The 20,441-nt window shown below is 49.8% G+C and overlaps 1 protein-coding gene across 1 annotated transcript in view; it reads right to left on the bottom strand.

The window, feature by feature from the left end:
- Positions 1 to 20,441, bottom strand: part of HIF3A (hypoxia inducible factor 3, alpha subunit) — a 33,331-nt gene that overhangs the window by 10,344 nt on the left and 2,546 nt on the right. The window contains exons 2-11 of the mRNA XM_005857848.2: positions 20,089 to 20,173; positions 19,707 to 19,819; positions 18,280 to 18,488; positions 16,446 to 16,552; positions 16,125 to 16,272; positions 11,363 to 11,481; positions 9,760 to 9,950; positions 8,548 to 8,652; positions 3,200 to 3,468; positions 1,292 to 1,409 (exon numbers count right to left, since the gene is read on the bottom strand). Coding sequence (XP_005857910.1) covers positions 1,292 to 1,409; positions 3,200 to 3,468; positions 8,548 to 8,652; positions 9,760 to 9,950; positions 11,363 to 11,481; positions 16,125 to 16,272; positions 16,446 to 16,552; positions 18,280 to 18,488; positions 19,707 to 19,819; positions 20,089 to 20,173 — 1,464 coding nt within the window. The remainder of the gene's footprint in view (positions 1 to 1,291; positions 1,410 to 3,199; positions 3,469 to 8,547; positions 8,653 to 9,759; positions 9,951 to 11,362; positions 11,482 to 16,124; positions 16,273 to 16,445; positions 16,553 to 18,279; positions 18,489 to 19,706; positions 19,820 to 20,088; positions 20,174 to 20,441) is intronic.

Genomic DNA, 20,441 nt, shown 5'->3' with positions numbered 1-20,441 from the left:
TGGCCAGATTATTATGACCACCCCATCAGTACAGTGAAGTGAATTAGTTATGCAAATAATCTATATATATAAAAGCCTAAGCCACCGTTCTACTGTTCGACCAGTAGCTATGACACGCACCGACCACCAGGGGGCAGATGCTCAATGCACAGGCATGGAAACATGGAACAGACTGATGAATCTTAGATGGAAAAGGGTAGTGGGGAGGGCAGGAAGAGTTTAACTAAAGATCTTATATGCATAGTAGAGGCCCAGTGCACGGATTCTGGGGTCCCTTGGCCTGGCCTGTGGGGGTCAAGCCAAATTGCACCAAGCCTCTGACATCCCCTGAGGGGTCCTGGATGCGAGAGGGCGCAGGCCAGACTGAGGGACCGCACTGGTGCACGACTCTAGTAATAATAATAATAATAATAAAACCTTGAGAGTATTTGCTTAAGAAGCTTTCAGTATTCAGTATTTTTGGAAGTGTCAATGAAGTACTGATGGGGTGGTCATAATAATCTGGCTGGTTATCATAATCTGGCCACTCAGTGTATAAGCTATTGGTATTATCCATCACACCCCTCATGTTCAAACAGCCCTGTTGGGTGAGGAGCCAGAGAGCTCTTCTGTGGGCAATAGGGAACCATGGAAGGTCCTGGGGGGAGGCCTTGTGGAAGTCACAGTCTCGGCTGGTTTTTAGAAAGGGTTGCTGTTGTGCAGAATTGACAACCAGGGCAAGACGAGGCAGGGAGAACGCAGGGGAAGGGATGCTGTTCTAGTTTGCTTTGCTTTTCTATCCCGTTTATCTGTCGCCCGCTGAGGAACAGTGAAGGGCCTGGTTCGTTTGCTTCTCAGGGCAGTCCTGTGAGATGTAACTCTCCCACTTTCCAGATGACGAAACTGAGGCTCAGTTTGGGGGCATCACCTGCCCAAGGTCTCAGTCACTAGGTGGCTGACCGGAACCCAGTCAGACTCTAGTGTCTGTACTCGTAACACTACACGAATCATCCAAGGCCAAACCTGTTCTAGGTTTGAAAGGGGGCCCACAGGAGCAGATACTGACCCTTGTCATTTCCCCCTTCCCCTGCTTAAATGTCTTCTTAGTACTTCCAACCAACTTACATACATTTCCAAAGCCCTTTCTTACCCCTTACCTGAGCTAAAATATCAAGGTCCTAGCTCCAGCTGGGTTACCAACCTTCTATCTGACTATCAGCCCTGTCCCCTCTGGTTCTCCCATCCATAGAAGAGTAAGCTTAAGCCTGCCGGGTTCTGAGGGCCAGAGAACCCCACACATCCCCACACATACCAGGCTGAGAGGAGGCAGTAGGAAGTTTTCGGGTCTTAGGCTTGGGGACCGTTTAGGGGGTCTCACCCCCAGCAGCTCTGCCCCCTCGGCCTCATCCTCTGAGCTCCGGGCCAGGGTCCTGGAGGAAAACAGGCAGGAATCTCAGAACACAGCAAACATGGGCAGGTGTGGGCACTGGTATGAGTAGATGATGAGTATTGATTCACTCCCCCAAGCACCTATTTATCTACTCATCCATCCACCTGTCCATCCATCAATCCATCCTTCCACCCATCCAGCCATTGATTCATCCATCCATCCACCACTCTGTCTTCCCATTCATCTATCCAATGATCCATCGCCCACCCATACAACCTCCATCTATCTATCCTTTCATTCATTCACGTATCTATCCACTCACTCACCCACTTACCATCCATCCATCATCTATCTATCCCTCCACCTACTATATTCATTAATTTACTACCTTCCTCATTTTAAAAAGTTTTTTTAAAAACATATTTTTATTGATTTCAGAGAGGAAGGGAGAGAGAGAGAAACATCAATGATGAGAGAGAATCATCGATCAGCTAGCTGCCCCCTGCACGCCCCACACTGGGGACCGAGCCCACACTGGGGACCGAGCGGTTGGGCATATGTCCCTACCGGGAATTGAACAGTGACTCCCTGGTTCACAGATCGACGCTAAACCACCGAGCTACGCCGACTGGGCTTAACAAGTTTTTATTAGGCACCAACTGTATACCCAGTGTCAAGCTGGAAGCCTTGGGGAATACTGAGATGTATGCATAAAAGCTTCACATGGACAGTAGAGACCACTCTGGAGACTAAATGGGCATGTGCCCACAAGTTGGCGAGCAAAAGCTTACGTATTAGGAATCTAACATCTTTGGAAGAGGGGCATGGACCATCTGACATTATAGGCAAAGTGTGTGTCTCTATGTGTAGGTCAGTTTTCTTGGGAAAGAGTCCATAGCTTTCAATAGATTCTCAAAGGTATTAGAAACTTAGTTCCAGCCCTAACCGGTTTGGCTCAGTGGATAGAGCGTCGGCCTACGGACTGAAAGGTCCCAGGTTCGATTCCGGTCAAGGGCATGTACCTTGGTTGCGGGCACATCCCCAGTAGGAGGTGTGCAGGAGGCAGCTGATCGATGTTTCTCTCTCATCGATGTTTCTAACTTTCTATCCCTCTCCCTTCCTCTCTATAAAAAATCAATACAATATATTAAAAAAAAAAAAAAGAAACTTAGTTCCAGACAGTGTCTCTGACATTGTGGCAAGTCCTCTTAACTATGACAAAAACCGTCAGTAGGCCAGATATAAATATGTCCCAACGGAGGGGGCCTGGCTGACTGGTGGGATTGGATTACCAGTGGTTCTCAACCTTCCTAATGCCGCGACCCTTTAGTACAGTTCCTCATGTTGTAGTGACCCCCAACCATAAAATTATTTTCGTTGCTACTTCATCACTGTAATGTTGCTACTGTGATGAATCGTCATGTAAATATCTGATATGCAGGATGTCTTTTCATTGTTACAAATTGAACATAATTAAAGCATAGTGATTAATCACAAAAACAATATGTATTTATATATGTGTTTTCCGATGGTCTTAGGCGACCCCTGTGAAAGGGTCGTTCGACCCCCAAAGGGGTCGCGACCCACAGGTTGAGAACCGCTGGATTAGATGGTGAGCACAGTGATGTGCACTCCAGAAGGAGGGCGAGGCCTAGGCAAAGACATAGAGGTTGGGACAAACATGCCATGCGGGGCACACTGTGGGTACGGCCTGGGCAGGGTCAGTGTGGGAGGGATGATGAGAATGAGGCTGGAGTAGGAGGCAGGAGCAAGACAGGGGGTCAGGGACCCTCCACACTCCCTTGGTATCCCTCCTCTACTGTGGCTCACCTCTTCCGAGCCCCAGCCATGGATGGGGCGGAGGTGTCCCTTCTGGAAGGACTGGAGCAGCTCAGCCGGGGGTCACTCCCCCAGCGGGGCAGCAGGGAGGGCTCAGGAGTTGGGGGAGACAGGCCGTGGAAGCTCCGAGCGCGAGGCCGGGGGGCAGCCCCCAGAGGTCGGTGGTAGAGCCTGGGCAGGTGCTCACTGGAGTTGAGCTGGAAGTCATCATCCATGGAGATGTAGGGGGCCAGCATCTCCAAATCCAGGGCATCGCCGTCCTGCGGAGGGCAGGAGGGAGGTGAAAGCATGAGCCTTGGCCTCGGATGGGCCTGGGCTCGTGTCCCAGCTCCCCGACTTCGGAGTTGTGTGCCTGCGTTCTGAGCTTCAGGCTTCCCATCTGTAAAATGGGTAGAAGGACTCTGTGGTAACCAGCCGCCAACATGGCCCCTGAGGATCCTCTCGTCTTGGTACTCATGCCTTCGTGTAGTCCCCTAGTACAGTGACTAGGTTGCCCTGGGAACAATAGGTTATTGACGAGATGATGGTGTGTGACTTCCAACACCTACACTAATAAAAGACAAAGATGCAAATTGACCGTACCTTTGCAACACCCACCAGCCAATTAGGAGTGAGTATGCAAATTAACCCAACAAAGATGGCGGGTTAATTTGCATACGAAGGTGCTGAGTGGCCGGGGCTGGGGCGGGAGGCTTGCGTCGTTCCCATGACACAGGCGTTCTGCACTGCCCCAGCCCCTCCTGGCCTCTGGGCATCGTGGGAAGGTGGAAAGGCGGCTCAGGCCAGAGTGAAGGTGGTGCCGGCAGCCAGGGGAAGGAAGGCCCATTCTTGCATGAATCTTCATGCATTGGGCCTCTAGTTAGGTTATAAAGACACCATGGCTTTTGTTGCACTCTCTTTCTTGGATCACTTGCTCTGGGGAAAGCCATGTCGTGAGCAGCCCTATGGAGAGACTCACATGGCAAAAAACAGATCCCTTGCCAACAGCCAGTGAGTGACCTTGGAAATGAATCGTCTAGTCCAGTGGTCGGCAAACTCATTAGTCAACAGAGCCAAATATCAACAGTACAATGATTGAAATTTCTTTTGAGAGCCAAATTTTTTAAACTTAAACTATATAGGTAGGTACACTGTTATTAACTTAATTAGGGTACTCCTAAGGCTTAGGAAGAGCCACACTCAAGGGGCCAAAGAGCCGCATGTGGCTCGAGAGCTGCAGTTTGCCGACCACGGGTCTAGTCTAGTCAAGCCTTCAGATGATTGCAACCCCAGATGACCTCTTGACTGCAATCTCGTGAGAGACCTGAGCCAAAGCCACCGAGCTAAGTGCCTTCCAGATTCCTGACCCTCAGAAATTATGTGAAGTAATACATGATTGCTGGTTTTTAAAAATATATATATTTATTGGTTTCAGAGAGGAAGGGAGAGGGAGAGAAAGAGATAGAAACTTGAATCATGAGAGAGAATCATCAATCAGCTGCTTCCTGCACACCCCCCACTGGGGATCGAGCCCACAGTCCGGGCATGTACCCTGACCAGGAATTGAACCATGACCTCCTGGTTCATAGGCTGACGTTCAATCACTGAGCCACACTGGCCAGGCACATAATTGCTTTTTAAAATGTCTAACTTATAAGGTAACTTGTTATCCAGAAGTAGATTACAGGTAAGATTTTGGTACTAAGAGTGGAGCACTGCTGTAACAAAAGCCCACTGCCTGGAGAACACTGGGGAGAAGACCTAGGTTGCCTTGAAAAAATGTTAGTAAAGAGCTAAATCTAGAGGAGCGTGCCAGGGAGGGCTTAAAGCAGTGGTTCTCAACCTGTGGGTCGTGACCCCTTTAGGGGTCGAATGACCCTTTCACAGGGGTCGCCTAAGACCATCGGAAAACACATATATAATTACATATTTTTTGTGATTAATCACTATGCTTTAATTATGTTCAATTTGTAACAATGAAATTGGGGGTCACCACAACATGAGGAACTGTATTAAAGGGTCACGGCATTAGGAAGGTTGAGAACCACTGGCTTAAAGGGAAGTGAGGAACATGTTCTTTGAACAGAGGAGAGGGGATTTTTGATGTGTAGTAGCTGAAAGTTTAGCAACACTGCCACCTGCAGTTGTGTGGAAAGCAAAAAAAAAAAAATGTAACTAGTGACCTGGGTGATCTAGCTAAGGAGAGTTCTAGGCAGACTGACAAAGAAGCTGCCTGATTTCTTCTTGCTACTTGGAGTAGAAGGCAAGAGGAGAGAGAAGCCAAAGATAGAAACATTGCCCTAGCCAGTTTGGCTCAGCTGGATAGAGCGTCAACCTGTGGACTGAAGGGACCCAGGTTTGATTCTGGTCAAGGGCACATGCCTGGGTTGCAGGCTCGATCCTCAGTGGGGGCGTGCAGGAGGCAGCCGATCAATGATTCTCTCTCATCATTGATGTTTCTAGCTCTCTCTCCCTCTCCCTTCCTCTCTGAAATCAATAAAAACAGATTTAAAAAAAGGAAAGAAAGAAAGGTTAAACATGAAGGAGCTGGGACTTGACAATCTTGAGAATTCTCAATCTCCCTGCATACTGAAGCATTAACTTTACCCAAAAAGAGGTTTGGCCTTTGACCTGGCTCCCGGGAGGTAACATAGAAACCAATGGAATTTCCTGAGTGGTAGGCGTGTCTTTGCTGTTCATGGTGGGCCCCTTGGGCCATGCCTGATAGTTTATGCCAGTGGTCGGCAAACTCATTAGTCAACAGAGCCAAATATCAACAGTACTTCTTCAAAACAGACTCGCCCAGGCCGAAAACCAACTTCTGCGCATGGGCCACGAAGTTTCAATCGCACTGTACGTGCGCGCCCGCACGTGGTATTTTGTGGAAGAGCCACACTCAAGGGGCCAAAGAGCCGCAGTTTGCCGACCACTGGTTTATGCTAACAAGATGACTCAGGGTGAGCGAGGGCTGGCTATGTCAGAAAGGTCAATCATGTGAGTAGAGGGTTGGGGTTTGGGCCGTGTGAAATCAGCCTGACCTCCAAGGAAAGTGTGTGTCTTGGGGGAGGAAGAGATGGTGATCAAGTTCAAGTACATGGGCAGTAACTCAACCAGTCATGCCTGCAAAACCTTAAAAGCTTGAGTGAGCTTCCTTGAGTGTCAATACTCCGTGTGTGAGTGTCACACTTCAATGTCAGGAGGGTTACACCTCCCTTTGCATTTGGACCCTCCCAGTCCTAGGTTCCACCCTATGCATCTCGTCCTTTGGTTATAATATTTTTTTTGGCTGTAATACAACTGTAATAATAAGTATTGCACTTTCCTAAGTTCTATGACTCGTTCTAGAAAAACATTGAACTTGAGGGAGTCTGTGGGAATCTCTGAATTTTAATCCAGATAGTGTGAAGTGAGGGTGGCCCTGAGGACCCCTGAACTTGGGCAGACTTGGTAGTCTGGAGGACTGTGTCTTTCACCTTGGGTTTAGCTGCTTCTGGGAACTCCCCGGATGGCAAATGATGCTGCAATTAAGAAATGGCTTCTGAGCAATGACAGGCGCTCTCAGAAAAGCATGGTCTAAAGATGAAGCCAGGGCGTGACTATAACATGCCTTTTAAACCCTCAGAAAGATCAAAGGTGGCACCTAGCAGTATCCTTCAGACTCAGACAAAAGATTCTAGAGTTTAGGGATGTACCTCATAGATTTTCCCAAACAATAGGGCTTCTACTCAACTTCAGGGCTCTGTCACTCAGCCATCTCAGCAGCAATGCAAGGTAGACAAGGTTCTATCTCAATGAAATTTGTGGGTGTGACTTTAACGGTGTAAACTCCCAAAGAAATTCACATAAGACCCATGACAAATGTCTAAGAGAATTATATGGGTAGAAACATTGCCAGTTTGGACCGAAAGGGACTGAAATGGAACAAAATGAAAAGAGACCTTTGGACCACCAAAGTTCCCTCAGCAGGAAGCCAGGTATGAAAACCACTCAGCTGCAGCACATGTTGCATTTTATGAAAAAGGAAGGATGACGACAGTGAGGAGCCCAAAGCCCAGAAGGCCGGGCCAACCACCACGAAGAAAAACTCCTGGCAAGTAGTAGGAATGAGTTCTGATCAAGGAACTGCCGATATTTGCCTAACTGTATTTCAAAACTGCTGTGGACCAGTGGCACCTGTGTGTTTGAATGGGAGTGCATAGGGCAGTTATTCTATGCCTCTCCCACAGCTGTATGTTGGGTATGTGGGTGGCAGATAACTTGTCTCTTCAGCTCACAGGCCAACAGACTGAGATAGGAGCTTCCCTGCAACCAGACCTGATTTAAGCGAGGACATTCTGGAATTGAAGCGGATGCTGTGATGGGAAGTGACTTTGTAATGGAGCCCCGACGATCCTTGTATTTTGGTTTTCACCCTTGAATGTGGTTGCCTTTCACATTGTACTAGGGTTGGTCTACATTACAGCAAAAATGTTGTTTTGTCACTTCTAAGATTAAGTTATAAAAGACAGCATCTTCTGTCTTGGGCTCACCCTGTCTTGGATTATTTGCTGTGGGGAAATCCAGCTGCCGTGGTGTGAGGACACAAAGGCAGCCTATGGAGAGGCCCACACGTCAGGAATGAGGCCTCCAGCCAGAGCTAGTGAGGGCTGAGTCCTGCCAACAACCATGTGCCTGCGTTTGGAAGTGGATCCTCTATATCCCCAGGTGACTGCAGCCTTGACTGAGAGCTTGACTTCAGCCTCATGAGACACTCTGAGCAAAAACCACCCAGCTAAGCAACTCCCAGATTCCTGATTCTCAGAAACTGTGTGACATCATACATGTGAGTTGTTTTAAGGCGCTGAGTTTTGGGGTAATTTGTCATATAGAAGTAGATAATTAATACATCATGCCACTATTGTTGATCTATCCACTCAATAATTCAAACATTCTCCACCCATCATCCATCCAGTGAACCAAAGGTCTTTCCCAGTGGTCAGCAAACTGCGGCTCGAGAGCCACATGCGGCTCTTTGGCCCCTTCAGTGTGACTCTTCCACAAAATACCGGCTCTTCCACAAAATACCGACTTCTGCTCATGGGCCACGAAGTTTCAATCGCACTGTACGTGCGTGCCCGCACGTGGTATTTTGTGGAAGAGCCACACTGAAGGGGCCAAAGAGCCGCATGTGGCTCGAGAGCTGTGGTTTGCCAACCACGGTTTTATCCAAACATCTGTCTAAACATCACCCATCCATCTATCCACCACCACCCGCCTAATGAATACAATGGTCTGTCCATCTATCCACCCACTCATCCCTTCAACCATCCCACTACCTTTCTTTGAAGCCCAGATATGTCGGCCCCCACGCCTGCCCTTACCTGACCTATGGCTAGATCTGTCTCCACTGCCTCAAGGTCTCTCCCAGAGGCCAAGACTTTGTGTGCATTCTCCATGTCCACAGGTGGCTCATCTGGGAGATCAGCCTGTGAGGAGACAGAGTAGAGACATCCCTTGAGCCTGGGCGATGTCAACAGTAAGACAGTCTAGAGCAGTGGTTCTCAACCCTCTGGCCCTTTAAATACAGTTCCTCATGTTGTGACCCAACCATAAAATTATTTCCGTTGCTACTTCATAACTGTCATGTTGCTACTGTTATGAATCGTCATGTAAATATCTGATAGGCAGGATGGTCTTAGGCGACCCCTGTGAAAGGGTCGTTCGACCGCCAAAGGGGTCTCGGCCCACAGGTTGAGAACGGCTGATCTAGACATTTGAGCTCAGGAGTAGAAGGGAGGGTCAAATCTCAAACAGCTGGACACCAAGAGGGTCAAATAGCAAATGCAAATGAGGTCTGAACCTGGGTGTTCAAAGAATGTCGGGAACAGGTCAACAGGAAAAACACCAAAGGTTTGAAAGACCAGAGCCCGAGGGGTGGGGGTGTGTGTGTAACCATGCAGAAGTACTGCTATCCCAAGGATGAAGAGTGAGGTCAAAAGGTCACAACCTAGTTTTGTGGTGGAGAGAAGATATTTGGGGGAATAGGGTCGGGATGAGGAAAGTCAATACAGACCCCTGAGTCAAAGGTCAGACTATCTGGACTCTTATGTAAAAACAGCAACCACTATAGTCTATTGAGCACCTACTAGGCGTCAGGTTCCTACGAAGGTCTTCCCGTGAACCCTCACAATAACCAATGAGGTGGCTATTTGCCATTATCCAAACCTTACAGGTGAAGAAACAGGCCCCACTTGTCCGGGGTAACACAGCTGGTAAGTGGCAGATTCAGGGTTTGAATGCAGAGTCGTGTAATTTAAGACATTAGACGTTCTTGAGTCCTTGAAGTCAGAGTTCAGAGAGCCTGGTGCTTTGTCACAAGCCAGGAGGGGGCCACCCACGCCAATCCCAACACACCCAGGTTTTGGTCCAGATCACAGTTGAACAATCTGGAATCTAGGTCTTAAGGAAGCCCCGGGACCCATGTCATCCCAACCTTCCCACTACACAGATGGAGAAACTGAGGCCCAGCAAGGTTCAAGCCAAAGAACAAAGCAGCCCGGATCCTCAGGGCTCCAGTGCTAGGGACTGCTTACCGGAAGGGGGCTCGGGGGGCGCCGTGTGGCTGGGGGTGCGCTGGGGGTGGCAGCTCCCGAGGTCCCATCTAGGATAGGTGCCAGGAGGCGACGGAGATCAGGGCTACAGAAGCGGCGGGGGTCAGCGGCCAGGGTGGCCTCGCTCAGGGCAGGGGGGTGTAGGAAGGCCAGGATCCGGGGACCGGAGACGTCTGCAGGGCACATGGAGTTGGGGAGGACACAGGATGGTACCCAGGGCTGAGGGGCGGAGTCCTCCCCGCCAACCCCAGGGAGCATAGCTGACATCTTCAACCACCAATCAGGGTGGACACCGTTCACAGCGCTGGGGAGCTGGGCCCTAGGGAACCCTGGCTGGGCCAGGTGCCTTCCCTTTGGTCATGGGGCAACGTGGGGTGGGGCGGGCACACAGGAGGCCCGAGAGAGTAGCAACTGCCCAGTGGTGGGGAAATACTCGAATATTTAAAATCGACATGGCTGGACCCAATTTTCCAACAGCACTGAGCAGCATTCGGCCACTTGGCTCTGGAGGGAAAAGACGGGCCCAAGGCCCTCAAAGAGGTTCTAAAGTCGCTGCAGGTCAAGACGTCGCCCGAGCCAGTTCTGAGCCAGAAAAGGAAAGGGGACTGTCGACCCCACACCACACCCAGGCGCATGGACTGCCAGCAACAGCTTGGAGCAGGTGAGGCCTTGAAGAATAAACAGAGAGGGCAGCTCATCTCGGGCTGGGGGGCGGGGGGCGTGGGCCGGGGAGAAGGAAGAGGTAGAAAGGAACCAGATTTGGGAGGGTCACGATGACGGGAAGCCAAAGAGCAGTGAAGCGGGAGGCGGGAAGTGAAGGGTGGGCGCAATGGGGAGCCATGGCAGGTTCCAGAGCAGAGAGCACAAGACTGAAGCCATCATCCCAGGGCCACGGGAAAAGAGGGAGGACAGGAGAGAGGAGAGCTTTCTGGGCAGAGGAAACGACGTGTGCAAAGGCCCTGAGGCATGAAAGGGGCTCGCGAGGTTGGTACGAGAGCACCGCAGGAGCTGGTGTGGTCTTAAGGCAGCGGTTCTCAACCTGTGGGTCGCGACCCCTTTGGCGGTCGAACGACCCTTTCACAGGGGTCGCCTAAGACCATCCTGCATATCAGATATTTACATTACGATTCATAACAGTAGGAACAGCCCTAACCGGTTTGGCTCAGTGGATAGAGCTTCGGCCTGCAGACTCAAGGGTCCTGGGTTCGATTCCTGTCAAGGGCATGTACCTTGGTTGCAGGCACATCCCCAGTGGGGAGTGTGCAGGAGGCAGCTGATCAATGTTTCTCTCTCTTCGATGTTTCTAACTCTCTATCCCTCTCCCTTCCTCTCTGTAAAAAATCAATAAAATATATATTTTTTAAAAAGCAACAGTAGCAACATTACAGTTATGAAGTAGCAACGAAAATAATTTTATGGTTGGGTCACAACATGAGGGCCAGAAGGTTGAGAACCACTGTCTTAAGGTAAGGAAAGGAAGGAGGCAGGAGGCAGGCCACACGGGGTGAACCGTGTTAAGGCGCTTGGGCTTTCTCCTAAGCATCCTGGGGACACAACCCCTCCCAGCCCCAGCCCCGCCCCATACCAAGGCTGGCCCGAGGGTTGGGGGTGTCCTTCTGAGAGGGGGTGGCCCGCTGCATGGGTCTGCGAGAACGTGGCTCCGTTTGCTCCAGGGACAGCACCACTCCGGTCTCTTCCACCCGGCTGGGTACAGGGCAGAAAGGGGAGGGGGAATCAGGGAGGGTCCTCGGCCCGGCCCAGGCAGCCCCCTCGGATGATGTCCTGTCTTAGGAGGCAATCCCACCGGGGGCAGGAGGGCATCGTGCAGGAAATAATTGGCCACATTTACTTGTTTCTGGATTTAAGGATTTGATTGGTCTCGAATGCTTTTTATTATAATAGCATTTACAAGAAAGTTGAGTGTGTCTTCCCCAGCTCCCTCTGTGGAAGGAAAGACAGAAAAAAGAGTTGGCATTTAGTACAGCTTGGGTAGAGAGAGGAGGCCGAGGCGGGTGGGGAACTGAGGGGCAGGGACGGGGAAAGTAAAAGGTATAAAAATGAAATACCCTCTTTATAGATATGTATTCATAAGCATTCATTAAAAGGAATTCATGAAGAATATATATTTAACATCCCTATGTTACCAAATATGAAGAATTGATAGGGATCTATTTTAACGAGTAAGATTTTAGTTATGAAGATTCTATTCATAGACGTTCCAGGGAATGGCTTTATAAATACATCCTTCTCACGTCCCCCGCGCCTCCCCTCCCCGCAGTCTCTAGCTGTAGAGACAATCCAAATGTTCCTGAGCAAACTGGCTTCTGGAGAAATGGTCTGTGGCGGAGGACCAGGCCCTCATTTGCATCTCATTTGCATGACGCCGTCCAGGACAGAATGTGGATGGTCCTCCTGCCAGCTCTTAGAGAAGCTATGATCCTTTCCCACCCTTACCAAACCCCTTCTGGGCTGGAAACATCCCCGTTTAGGCTGCACCAAAGCCACCCATCCCCTTTGAAAAGCACAAGCATACACAGTACACATGCACACACTCTCGGTGCACACAGGCACCAACAACAACACCCATATACGCCCACGGATATACAAGGACAGATACGTGCACGTGTTCCATACACTCAGGCTGACACATGGAGTTGACTCGTTCGTTCCACAAACATTTCCTAGACCAGTGATGGCCAACCTATGACACGCGTGTCAGAGGTGACACGCGAACTCATTTTTTTTCTTTGTTAAATGGCATTTAAATATATAAAATAAATATCAAAAATATAAGTCTTTGTTTTACTATGGTTGCAAAGATAAAAAAATTTCTATATGTGACACGGCACCAGAGTTAAGTTAGGGTTTTTCAAAATGCTGACACACTGAGCTCAAAAGGTTCGCCATCGCTGTCCTAGACAATCAGTCCTGCTTAGTAGTGAAGAGCAAGGGCTCTGCAGCCAGTATGACTTGGGTTCAAATCCCAGCTCTGCCACTTAGGAGCTGTGTGACCTTGAGCATGTGGCTGAACCTCTCTGGGCCTCTGTTTCCTCCTCTATAAAGACGGAATAATAATGGTACCTTCTCCCCAGGTTGCTATGAGGCTTAAATGAGTTAATATATGTACAAGGGAAAGGGAGTAGACTTTACAAAGTATAAGCAACAACAACCACACCGTCTCGCACTATACAATAGGAACACAGCACTAAGGATGATGAATACCACATGCTCCTTAATTCACTGTTACTACGTAAACTCCTGTCATTCCTCACCCATTTTCAGCCAGTAAAACCGAAATCTCCAGGCCTGCTCTTTGCTTAGAGTGCAAAAAAATGGAAAGCGCAGGGCCCGGCCATAAAAAGGCGAATCTTTGTAATGAATAAAAGGAGTTTCCAGGAGAGATGGAGGCAGGTCCCTTCTCTTTCAATGTCTGTAAGTTATTCAAAGATTCTGATTTGAAAAGGTGTTGAATCGAGAACATTTAAAGGATGATCAGTCTGTTTTTGTGTACAATATAAAGACATGTACGAATACTTCTGTTACCAACTTCTATTTTCTAATAGAATCTCTCCTTGATCAAAAAGACCTGGGAGCCCTGACCGGTTTGGGCCAGTGGATAGAGCGTCGGTCTGCGGACTGAAGGGTCCCGGGTTCGATTCTGGTCAAGGGCATGTACCTTGGTTGCGGGCACATCCCCAGTAGGGAGTGTGCAGGAGGCAGCTGAATCGATGTTTCTCTCTCATCGATGTTTCCAACTCTCTATCCCTCTCCTTCTCCCTTCCTCTCTGTAAAAAATTAATAAAATATAAAAAAAATTAAAAAAAAAAGACCTGGGAAAGCCCTGGCTGGTTTCGGTCAGTGGATAGAGCATCAGACTATGGACTGAAGGGTCCCGGATTCGATTCTGGTCAAGGGCACTTGCCCCGGTTGCAGGCTCTATCCCCAGTAGGGGACCTGTAGGAGGCAGCCGATCAATGATTCGCTCTCATCAGTGATGTTTCTATCTCTCTCTCCCTCTCCCTTCTGCTCTGAAACCAATAAAAATACATATTAAAAAAAAAAAAGACCTGGGAAAATTCCTAAGACTTCAGAAATTGGTGCCATGTCCCAGAAGGTTATCATCAAAGAGAAACTGTCATTCTCACCCGGCTGGAGTGGCTCAGTGGCTGAGTGTTGACCTATGAACCGGGAGGGCACATGCCTCAGGGTTGCAGGCTCAATCCCCAGTGTGGGACACGCAGGAGGCAGCTGATCAATGACCCTCTCTCATCATTGATGTTTCTATCTCTCTTCCCCTCTCCCTTCCTCTCTGAAATCAATAAAATATATTTAAAAAAGAAAAGAAAAGCTGTCATTGTTTTTGTCTTATGTGATTAACTAGAGGCCCAGTGCACAAAATTTGTGCACGGGTAGGGTCCGTAGTGGCTGCCAGTTGCCAGCTGGGGCCTCCCTTCCCCTGGCTGCCTGCTGCCACAGGCCAGGGTAGGGCCGGCTGGAGGGAGGAGGGAGGGGCCATGGGCGGTTGGCTGGCTGGCTTTGCCCCCTGGTCGAACTCCCAGTTGAGGGGACAATTTGCATATTAGGCTTTTATTATATAGGATGTGCTGTCTTCGTTACCATGTGGTTATGGTAGAAAACTTCTAAGATGCACAACAGGGGAGGGGTAAGGTTTACTATTACACTTCCATTAGAATGGCTAAAATTAAAACCAAACAAGCTCTGACCAGGGCGGCTCAGTTGGCGGAGCATTGTCCTGTGCACTAAAAGTTTGCCAGTTCGATTCCCAGTCAGGGCATATGCTCAGGTTTCAGGTTAGGTCCCTGGTCGGGGTGCATATGGGAGGCAACCAATTGCTGTTTCTCTCTCCCTCCCCCTTCCTCTTTCTCTCAAATCAATAAAAACATATTTTCATATTTTATTTTTTTAAAATATATTTTATTGATTTTTTACAGAGAAGAAGGGAGAAGGATAGAGAGTTAGAAACATCATTGAGAGAGATCGATCAGCTGCCTCCTGCACGCCCCCCACTGGGGATGTGCCTGCAACCAAGGTACATGCCCTTGACCGGAATCGAACCTGGGACCCCTTAGTCTGCAGGCCCGACGCTCTATCCACTGAGCCAAACCGGTTCAGCATATTTTCATATTTTAAAAGAAAATTAATTAAACCAAACAAGACAAAAAGAGCCAATACAAAATGCTGTCGAGGATACAGCTGAAACCCTCCTACACTGCTGATGGGATGGATGCAAAATGGTAAGCCGCTTTGGAAAAACAGTGGGGTGGTTTCTTACAAAGTTAAATATACACTGACCACATGACCCATTCATTCCACTCCTAGGTGTTTACCGAAGGGAACTGAAAACATATGGTTTCACAAAGTCTTGTGTGAGAATGTTTACAGTAGCTTTTTTCATAGTCACCCAAAATAGGAAACAGCCCAAGTATCCTCCGACTGGTGAATGGATAAACAGACTGGGGTCCATTCAGGTTCAAACCTCAGATGACGAGTCAGCATTAAAAAGGAACTAGTCATATACACCACAACATAAATCTTAAATGCATTATGCTGCCTGGTGGGTGTGGCTCAGTGGTTGAGCATCGGCCTATGAACCAGGAGGTCACAGTTTGACTTGCAGTTCTGGTCAGGGTACATGCCCGGGTTTCAGGCTCGATCCCCACCGGGGGCATGCAGGAGGCAGGCGACTGATGACGTTTCTCTCTCGTTCTCCCTCCCCCTTCCTCTCTGAAGTCAATGAAAATATATTTTAAAAATACATTATGCTAAGTCAAAGATGCTTCCCTCTCGTCAATGATTAGACTGAAAAGATTACATATTGTAGAATTCCATGTACGTGACATTCTGAGAAAGGCAAAATTCTAGGGTCAGAGAACAGATCAGTGGTTGCCAGGGATTAGGGGTTCACTATGAGAGAATTTTTTTTTTGGCGATGATTGTGGTAATGGTTACACAATTCCATGCATTTGTCAAAACTCATAGACCCATATACCCCAAAGAATGAGTGTTCCAAATGTAAAAGACACCTCACTTTTTAAAAAAAGCAAAACAAGTCCCCATGAATCTACTAGATTTCTTATTTAAACTTGAATATAGTCCTTTTAATTTAAAGGAATGGCATATGTACTTATGACATTCATATGCACACAGACTTCTGTGTGTGTTCAGTTGCACATGTTCCATATACTAGTACATGTATGTGTATACACGCTCACACATGTGTACACAATATACAGCCACACTTGTGCACACACACACACACACACACACACACACACATACACACACACCTGTTCACACACACACAGACCAGACCCAGGTGCACTCACCTGATCAGGAAGTGGACGCAGACGATACTCTCAGACTGGGGGCCCCGGCCCCCTGACACCACTGTGGCCTGGGTCTGGGTCCACAGGTAGCCACCACTCCGTGCCAGGAAGCGATACCGCCCGGTTACTGCCTGTCCCTTGCTCAGCACTGGGGAGGGGGACGGGAGGACTCAGGGCCACAGCACGGGCAACTGGGGAGAGAAGGCTCTGGGGGCAGGGGGTTCGGTATGAGGAGCCAGGGAGGACCGGGTTCCTTGGGGAGCAGGGAGCTAGCTGGTATTGGCGGGCTCAGGCCCAGGGAAACAGAACCCGAACACATACAGGTGTGGATGCTCTGGCCGACGGCATCAGAGTCCAGCGCGTGGATGTACTCGTAAGCAGAACAGCCAATCAGATCATCGGGGCTGTAGCCAGCGACGTCAGCAATCCTGGGGCGGGGACAGTGGAGCCTGGTCAGTTCAAGCGGCTGAGGGAAGGGGCAGGGGACCCAGGGACCAAGCCAGCAAGACAGACAGAGCCGGGCTTGTCACGCAGAGAAAGGGAGAGAGCAAGGAATAGAGAAAGAGGGGTGTGGCAGGCTGCCCATCCTCATTTTTGAACCTGGGAATGTGTGAGCTCACACGGCACAAGGGCCTTTGCAGGTGCGGTGCAGGTATGGGTCTTGAGATGCAGGGGTTACCAGGGATCATCTGGGTGGACCCGATGTAGTCACAGGGGCTCTTCTAAGAGGGATGCAGGCGATCAGAGTGAGTGTAGACGGGATGGTGGAGGAAGAGGTTGGCGTGATGTGCTTTGAGGATGGAATGCAGGGCGTCCTCAGAAGCAGGAAAAGGCGAGGAGGCAGACTCCTCCCTGGAGCTCCAGTAGGAACTCGGCCCTTGATTTTAGCCCCAAGAGGCTCATGTGAGACTTCTCGCCTCCAGAACTCGAGAGAAGGCATTTGTGTTGTTTGGAGACACGGCATTTGTGGTAATGTTACAGCAGCCACAGGAAACGAGTATGGGGGCGGGGGAGGAAGGGTGGAAATGGGACAAGCAGAGCAAAGAAAAGGGAAAAAAAGAATGTGAAAGAAATAGGAAGAAAGAAAGTCACAAAAAGAAAGATGAGAAAGAATGAATAGAAAGCCCTAATCGGTTTGGCTCAGTGGATAGAGCATTGGCCTGTGGTCTCAAGGGTCCCAGGTTGGATCCCGGTCAAAGGCATGTACCTTGGTTGCGGGCACATCCCCAGTGAGGAGTGTGCAGGAGGCAGCTGATGGATGTTTCTCTCTCATCAATGTTTCTAACTCTCTATCCCTCTCCCTTCCTCTCCATAAAAAATCAATAAAATATATATATATTTTAAAAAAAAAGAATGAATAGAAATAAAAAGTAATAAGGATGTTCATGACTTTAAAAACATAGACACTCCTATAGTGCTTTGTACCAGGCAACTCGCTGAGTGCTCAGAACAGCTGCACAGTAGGTCCTGTTAGCATTCCGTAGGGCAGATGACAAAAGTCTGGCACAGAGAGGTGACACCATTTGGCCAGGGACACACAGCCAGGATTTAAACCCAAGCAGTCTGAACCCCGAGTCACCATTTCTGAGTACAACTCCAAGGTGAGGAAAAGAGGGAAGATGCAGAAAAATGAAGGGAGGAAGGAAGGAAATGCAGAGCAAAAGGAAGAGAGAAAGAGAGAGATAGAATGAGAACGAATAAGGACAGTTTGTTGAGTGCTTACTGCCTGTTGGGCACGGTCCTAGCTTTTTCACACGAATTGACCCCTTTTGGGAGAGCAACGGACAGGGAGGGAGAAACCGAGAGAGAGAGAGAGAGAGAGAGAGAGAGGATCAAAGATAAAAAGACCCACAGAAGCCAGAACCGGTTTGGCTCAGTGGATAGAGCATCGGCCTTCGGACTCAAGGGTCCCGGGTTCGACTCCGGTCAAGGGCATGTACCTTGGTTGCGGGCACATCCCCAGTGGGGGGCGTGCAGGAGGCAGCTGATCGATGTTTCTCTCTCATCGATGTTTCTGGCTCTCTATCCCTCTCCCTTCCTCTCTGTAAAAAATCAATAAAATATATTAAAAAAAAAAAAGACCCACAGAAAACTCAGTGACTTGGGCAGACAGGAAGAAGAGGAGCTGGGCGGCGGGGAGGGGGCTCCTGCCCACCTCTCATCGCAGTAGGTGAACTTCATGTCCAGGCTGTGGCGGCTGAGGAAGGCCCCCCGGCCCAGCGGGGGCTCCAGGCTGTCCGGATGGGGGATGGCTTCACAGATGAGCACCAGGCATTGCAGGGGGGGCTCGAAATTGGGGCTCCCGGCTGAGGACGTCTGTGCGGGGGGCCTGTAGACCCTCAGGTGTCCAGAGCAGTGTAGCACCTGCAGGCGGAGGGGGAGGCGTGATGCGCAGGGGCCTGGGGAAGCCATGGGGCTGGGAGGCAGGTCTCTGCGGGCCCCACGGGGAGCAGAGAAGAAATCCCCGAGGACTGCGGAGTCCCAGCCCAGAGAGGTCTGGGGACCCCAGCCCCAACCCCACAGGGACCCCCACCTCAGGGGGTTCTGAGGAGCTCCAGATTTTAGGACGCAGGGAGGTCTGAGGGCCCAGATATCAACCTCAGGGAGACTCTAGGCCAGTGGTTCCCCACGTGGGGCACACGCCCCACACGGGGGAAATTTGATTTAGGGGGGCAATTTGAGAATGAGTTATTAACAGTGAATTTTTTGCATTTCTTATGGTTCTAGGGGCCTCATGTATAGTATATAAATATTATTGTGACATATTTATGCATTTCAGTTCTCTATTATAAGTTTTGAAACTTTATTTGCTATTTTTTCACATCACTTCATAATATTATTATTTTTTTTTAACAGTTTCTTGCCCTAGCTGGTTTGGCTCAGTGGATAGAGCGTCAGCCTGCGGACTGAAGGGTCCCGGGGTCGATTCCGGTCAAGGGCACATGCCTGGGTTGCTGGCTTGAGTCCCAGTAAGGGATGTGCAGAAGGCAGCCAATCAATGATTCCCTCTCATCATTGATGTTTCTATCTCTCCCTCTCCCTTCCTCTCTGAAATTAATAAAAACAAATAAAAAACAAGAAACAAAAAAGCCACAAGTTCTTAGTGATTTCTTCCTCATTCCTTCAACTGTCCCTTCATTCTTTTATTTTTCTCTTTCATGGATGCCATGTTCTTTGGAAACTTGTTTAGACCAAGTTAAGTGCCTTTTAGCCTTCCTCCATGGGAATAGGAGCTCACTTTTTGAATAATAAGAATTATATGTCACGGGGACGGGGGCATCAGGATTTTAGAGACGCTTAGGTGGGGCATGGCCAAGAAAAGGTTGGGAACCACTGCTCTAGGCCCATCAGTCGGGGACACCCCAGGCCCACAGAGATTTGGGCTAAGAAGAGATACAGGGGCCCCCAGCAGCCCAACTCCACAGACACCCAATCTCCTAGATACCCAAGAGACCCAGCAGCCCCACTCTGAGAGAGCCCACAGCATCCTCGGCCTAGGACACCCCTGGGCTCCAACCCCCGGCAAGACTTCCGGTCTCAGCCTCGCCCCAGCAGGCCCTCCTCCAGCCGGGCCCTGCCCACCTTCCAGGTGGCCGCCTTGAGGTTGAGGGTGCGCCCGCGGCTGGTGAGGGTGCTCTTCATGCGCAAGGAGAAGCACCGCTCCGTGGGGGCCTCCGGCTTCCTTTTGGACAGGCCTGGGGAGGGCCGTGGGGGGCAGGGGAGAAGCGGGTCACGGGGCAGCTCTGGACAGGGCCCAGCTCCCTCCAGCATCCTGGGTGCTAAAGTCTCCCAGCCTCATCCCCACACTCAGACCTGGACCCAGCGAGGTGGGGTCTGCAGGAGCAGAGCCACAGCCTCTTCCCATTTTTTTCAATCCGATATTCCAGAGGAGGAGGGGCTATGCTGAGGGCAGGCAAAGCCTCAGTCTCTGTAGTTTGGGGACAGAGGCCTCCAGGGAACTCACTGTGCCGGGGGGTCAGGGCATCCTGAAGCTCCTCTTGGTCACAGGGATGGATGAAGTCAAAGATACTGTGTCCCATGAGCTCAAGCTGTGAGGGCGGGAAGCAGGGGCGTCTTGGGGGGAAACATTTCACCAAGGCCTCTGGCCCATCTCCTCCTTCCCAGCTCATCACCCAGCCGAAATCAGGAGCCTGGGTTATGTCATCATTCTCCTTATTCCTTCCTTCCTCCCTTCCTTCCTTCCTTCCTTCCTTCCCTCCCTCCCTCCTTTCCTCCCTTCATTCCTTCCTTCCTTTCTTCCTTCCTTCCTTCCTTCCTTCCTTCCTTCCTTCCTTCCTTCCTTCCTTCCTTCCTTCC

This window comes from Myotis brandtii, unplaced genomic scaffold, assembly GCF_000412655.1.
Source record: "Myotis brandtii unplaced genomic scaffold, ASM41265v1 scaffold114, whole genome shotgun sequence".
NCBI classification, from domain to species: Eukaryota; Metazoa; Chordata; class Mammalia; order Chiroptera; family Vespertilionidae; genus Myotis; species Myotis brandtii.
This window is presented reverse-complemented; position numbering and strand designations above follow the sequence as displayed.